Source organism: Glycine max, chromosome 10 (genome assembly GCF_000004515.6).
Source record: "Glycine max cultivar Williams 82 chromosome 10, Glycine_max_v4.0, whole genome shotgun sequence".
NCBI classification, from domain to species: domain Eukaryota; kingdom Viridiplantae; phylum Streptophyta; class Magnoliopsida; order Fabales; family Fabaceae; genus Glycine; species Glycine max.
The window spans coordinates 5,051,342-5,057,341 of NC_038246.2; the positions used below are offsets into that span (position 1 = coordinate 5,051,342).

At 30.8% G+C, this 6,000-nt stretch overlaps 1 protein-coding gene and 1 pseudogene across 1 annotated transcript; one reads left to right on the forward strand and one right to left on the reverse strand.

Moving 5' to 3' along the window:
• Positions 1-136: 136 nt before the first annotated feature.
• LOC100818734 (auxin-induced protein X15) lies at positions 137-460 on the forward strand. The gene has a single exon (XM_003536943.1). The coding sequence runs from the start codon at positions 137-139 to the stop codon at positions 458-460; it is 324 nt and encodes a 107-aa protein (XP_003536991.1).
• A 1,287-nt stretch (positions 461-1,747) lies between these two features.
• On the reverse strand, positions 1,748-4,015 carry LOC100819269 (zinc finger MYM-type protein 1-like; annotated as a pseudogene).
• Positions 4,016-6,000: the final 1,985 nt, after the last annotated feature.

Consider the following 6,000-nt stretch of genomic DNA (forward strand, 5'->3'; position numbering starts at 1 on the left):
TGAAGACCGTGTGTGTTCTCAGCATAAATAGCCAACATCTGCATTAGCGGACTCCAAGCTCTAAAACTTTCTAATCATTAGTAATTCTAATTCGCATACTCTATCAGAAGTAAGCTTACAGCACTAAAAGTTCAAGATGCTTAGGAATTTTGTTGGGAGGATACAAAAGGGTCTTTCACTGTTTGTAGCTAGAAGGCCAGATGCATTCAGCTACTTCAGTGAAGATCGCACCGCAACGGCGGCACAAGATGATGTCAGGGAAGGTTATTTTTCTGTTCTTGCAGTCAAGGGTGAGGAAACAAAAAGGTTTATTGTTGGTTTAGACTATTTGCATGATCCTGCATTCTTGGGACTTTTGGACAAAGCTCAAGAAGAGTATGGTTTCAGGCAAAAGGGAGCTCTTGCACTCCCTTGTCGCCCTCAAGAGTTACAGAAGATTCTAGATGGTCCCAAAGCATAGAGCAAGGAACCAAAAGATATGAAGAAAGGGATGGTATAGTCATGCATCTTTCCATTGTAAAGAATAATTATAAGAAAGCAAAATCTAATTACTTATTACTTTGTATATCTCAAATAAAGTTCTTGTTCTTTCAATGAAAACAATAACACATTAATAAAAATAATTAACACTTATGGTAATATTTGCAGGTGCCCTAACTTCTTTCTTGAGAGTTTTTCGTTTAAAACTTACTTGATTTGAAGTTAAAAGATAAAAGTACCACTGAGCATGTAAGTTAGTTAAGTGAGAGTTTGTATTGCTAAGTGTCAAGTGATAAGATGAAGTCTGATGTATGGCAGTTGTCCAGATGGAGTTGATCCAAATATGTTTGACTTTGACAAACGAGTACACATATGGAAATGACCTTGGAGTAAAATGTTAGGAATTTTATAATTTTTAATTAATTAATATGAACTATATATTATATTATAATATTTATATTAATTATTTATATTTTTTATGAGTTCAATTTAAGCGATTTAATTTGGTGAGTCTATTAGACTATCAACAGAAAATTGATATGGACTCAATGAACAAAAATCAGTTTGGTCCATTAAAAAATAATGGGAACCCTAATAAATTTAAAACATAAGGCATGGTTATGATTCTCAATACACAAAATCAAGAAACAATTTCTTCTCTTCTATTTGAAAAGAAAACAACAATCTTATGAGGATTAAGAAGATTTGGTTGAGGAAGGTCATTAAAATAATTGTTTGTGATTGTTCTTCAGATTTCGCTACATTTGGTTGATCAATCATTATGGATTCAGGTATTTCTAAAAATTTTCTTGATAATCTAACTAATGTGTTCCTGATGGTTATTAATATTTTATAAAGATCTCCTAAAACTCCAATAATTGGTATTAGAACCTCCATTACTATTAGATTATTAGAAATTAAAGTTGTTTAATTTGTGTTATATCTATGTTGCTTTGTTACGTGAACCCTAATTTTATTTTGAGATTTATTCTTTTTATCACCGAATTGATTAAATGTGCAACAAAATTTCTAGCAAGAATGTGGTGATACTTGCAAGGTAAGTGTTCATGTACATGACTTAAATATGAGAAAGTGATATATATATATATATATATATAGTGGCGGATCTAAGATCCTGAGTCAATGGGGACAATTTACTTTTCAAATAATATAAATTAATAATAATTATCATTATGCATATGAAGATAAAGACATAAGTACCAAAATCATAAAATTTTAATGTATTTATTCAAATAAATTACATACCTTATAGTTGTCCTCTACGTGATTTCATGTTTTGAAATCGTTGAATGATCCGTTCATTGTCAATCTTATTAAACATGTCTTTCTCAATATAAGTCACTAGACAATCATTCATCCATGCATCTCCCAACCGATTACGCAATCTATTTTTCACAATTTTCATGGCAGAAAAAGCTCTTTCCATAGTTGATGTGGCAACAGGCAAAATCATTGCTAACTTCAAAAGAAGGTAAACTAATGGATAAACAATATGTCTTCCAGTTTCAACCAACTTCTCTGAAAGATTTTTTATTCCTTTCAAAAATGAAAGTTCTACATTGCTACGCATATCAATGATGTAAGTCTCAAGTTGATTATCAAGCATCACTAAATTAATTGCAGAGAATTCACATGGATAAAACTTTGCAAATTCAATTAGCCTTGCCTTATCAAAAGCAGAGAATAAATTGGTTGGATTTAAACAATCCATGCAAAAAAGCAACCGAGTATTTGTCTCTGTAAAACGATCATTAAGTTCCTAAAGTTGCATGTCCACAACAATATAAAATAATTCAACACGATAATGATGCTCAGTTGTGATACCTTGAGCTTTACCTCCACGTCGTGATCTCCCCTTAGAAAAAAATATGTCTTCCATATTAGGAATGTTAATGAAATGCTTATCACAAAATGAATTTACTTCCTGCAGTAAAGACTCCCATCCATTATCCCTCATAGTTTGCAATCGTAGCTTTGTGATGTTAACCAAGTTCATAGCATTGATGATGTCTTGATCTTTCCTTTGCAATGCCTGTGATAATTCATTTGAAATACCCAAAACATTTTTCATCAAATGCAATGTGAATGCAAAATCAAAATCTTCTAGCAAATGTAAAAAACCATTTGCTTAAGCTCTTTGATCTGCATTTGATCCATCTTCTTTTATAATTTCAAGAACATCAATTATAGAAGAATACATCAATATCAAATTGATCAAAGTTGCATAATGTGAACCCCAACGAGTATCAATAGCTCGTTTAAGACTAGTTTCTTGATTCAAACCTTGTCCACTAGGAATTTCTCCTTTTCCTAATGCCTCTCTAACATAATTTATTTGTTTTTCACGAAGCATGTCATGTCGTTTGCAAGATCCCCCAACAACATTTAATAAAGTGGACACAAAATTAAAAAGAGAGGCAACTTGAATGTGATTTTTTGCAACAACAACTAATGTGAGTTGTAATTGATAAGCAAAACAATGTACATAAAAAGCATATGAATTCTCCTTTAAGATTAAACTTTTAAGACCAGAAAATTCCCCTTGCATGTTGCTAGCACCATCATAACCTTGTCCACGAATTCTTGATATACTAAGCCCATGTTTACAAAACAATTCATCAATAGCCATTTTCAATGATAAAGCTGTAGTATCTTTAACATGAACCATACCAAAAAAACGCTCAACAATACTTCCCTTTTTGTTAACATAACGCAAAACAATAGCCATTTGCTCCTTGTTTGATATGTCACGTGCTTCATCAACAATGATAGCAAATAATTCATCTCCAAGATCAATAATAATAGCATTAGTGGTTTCTAATGCAGCAGCATTAACAATATCTTTTTGGATTTTTGGAACAATTAATTGATGATTTTCGGGAGCATTTTCCAACACAACATGATTTATTGATTCATTGTGTTCAACAAGAAATCTAAGAAGTTCCAGGAAATTACCTTGGTTAGCAGAATTGGTTGATTCATCATGACCACGGAAAGCAAATCCTTGCTTTAATAGAAAACGAATACAATCAATTGACGCTGTCAAACGCCTTCGATACAAGTCACGAACTTGTTTAGATTGCTTAGATATAACAACTTCAATATGTTGATTTTGATTCATTAAATCTTGACACTTCCTCCAAGCAATGTTATGAGCACTATTAGGACCTCCAACATGAGATGAAAGTCTTTCTTTCTTATTCCAATTTGTGAATCCCTCTATCACAAATGTATCACCACCTGATTGCTTTCCATAATCATGCCTAAAAAGATAACAACACAAGCAAAATGCAACATCTTTTTCTATGCTATACTCCAACCAGTTGCCAAATTCATTAAACCAAGAAGGACAAAATCTTCTTAAAGACTTTCCAATTTTTCTTTGGGGAAAATTATGTTGAGTAGGTTGACATGGTCCTCTTTGTAAATATGCTCTTCGTATCTTATCTCGATCATTAGGATGATATGCTGAAATTTTAATTCGTTTTCCTGGATCTGATGACAAGTCTTCCAAATTAATTTCAATTCATTGTTGTTGGAGACTTGATTCACAAGATTTTGATGAAGATTGTTGCTCATTTGATGGTAATTTCCTCTTCAAAAATCTATCCATGATCTATTTACAATTTAAAAGAAATTAATAATTCTAAATTTAAAATATCCATAAAAATTAAAAATCTATAAATTCATCAAACATAATTAATATATAATTATATTATTTATATATCAAACTTAAGGGGAAAAAAAGAAAAAGATTTGTGGAAAAACACATAACCAGAGACTGAGAGACATGTTTATAAGTTATAACAATTATCGGTAATTTGGTACCTAAATCTTTCTTTGCTTGTTGTGTTGTTGTGATTTTCCTTGCTCTTGTAGACTTGCAGAGTTACAACCTCATATAACCCTCATCAGCTCATGAGCTCTCTATTTTCTAACTCCTCTATGCAAACATGTGGGAGAGTTTAAAGTAAAAGCAGAACAACCCACTAGAAAACGTGAAAGTAGAAGTGGAAGAGATAAATAATCTAAAATAATAAAAGAGAAACAAGAAACTGTCCACTAGAGAACAAACATGAAAGTAGAAGTGGAACAGACAAATAATTTAAAATAATGAAAGAGAAACAAGAAACGTGTGGGAGAATGGTAGAAAAAGACAAAAAATTATTCAGGGGGTGCACCAATCATCATCACTAACATAGAAGTCATAAGCCTCTTTCTTTATTCAGGGGGTGCACCTGCCCACCCTGGAATACACGTGGGTCCGCCACTATATATATACATATATATATATATATATATATATATATATATATATATATATATATATATATATATATATATGTGTGTGTGTGTGTGTGTGTGTGTGTGTGTGTGTGTGTATTTAAAATGTCCAAAGACAATCATTCAGTCATTATTTGATCAGAGTAATCATTATATAAGTATTTCATGTGAGCAATGGAGTGTCTAAAGACAATATTTGTTTGACAGGACTTATTAGCAATGTTTGATCAATGCGTTGATAGTACCACTTGTAGTTAGTCTTTTTTAATTCAAAGATTGAAGATTAATGGTGTGCTAGGTATCTTGTTTAGGTCTTGAAGTTTACCATAAAGATTATATGTCCATTGTATATTTATTGTTCTCTTCTTTAATTATTGTTGTTACTGCTATTACAGTTTAAATTACTCACCATTTGAATCACAAAGTTGTATGTATAAAATTTAGAGTTTGAAAGGAATCAATTGAAAGTTAAGGATATTGCATAATTATTTATTTATTTATTATTATTATTTAGAGAAGAAATAAGAGAACAAAATAAGGAATTTCCTTATTGCTTTTGTAAGACATATAAAAAATGTCTCAATTACATTATTTAGTGTGTGAAAAATGGCAAAATTCTCAATTTGGTTTATTTTAAAGTTAATTTAATTTTATACCGAATGATGCTACTGGGGAGATTTTGGTTCTGCTACTCACATAAACATGTCTATACAATGCTACATATGGAGTCATCCGTCAAGTGATAATGAAAGATTCATCTATGTGGACGATGACATAAAGTTGTTGTAGAAGCTATAGAAACTTTTATGTTGCTTTTAAAAAAACTCAATTTCATTTGAATTTGGTTGAGACATATATTGAGTTGTTTATTAAACCGAATTTTATTTCTAATTTGGACAAATTCAGTCATTCTTGTTCAATTAGAAATAATAAAGTTAGTATCTCTCTTGATTCAAATGTTGCAAGTTATGAGTTCTTTTATGGACATTGAGTGTTCCTATTGTAAATAATTTTGGGTGGTACAAAACTTAAAATTAAATAAGAATTTCGTCACTTTATAACATAAGCGCTTAAGTCATATATCTTAATAGAGAATTTGGATGCTTGTGTTATAGGAAATTCTAGATCCTTTATATTGGTTGGATCTTATAGTCTACATTGAGTATATAAAAGGAAAATAAACAGACAAAATGAAATTCAAGTACTGAAAGAACT

Excerpts from the sequence above, each read along its gene's own strand:
- LOC100818734 (XM_003536943.1), top strand. The coding sequence starts at position 137 with ATGCTTAGGAATTTTGTTGGGAGGATACAAAAGGGTCTTTCACTGTTT.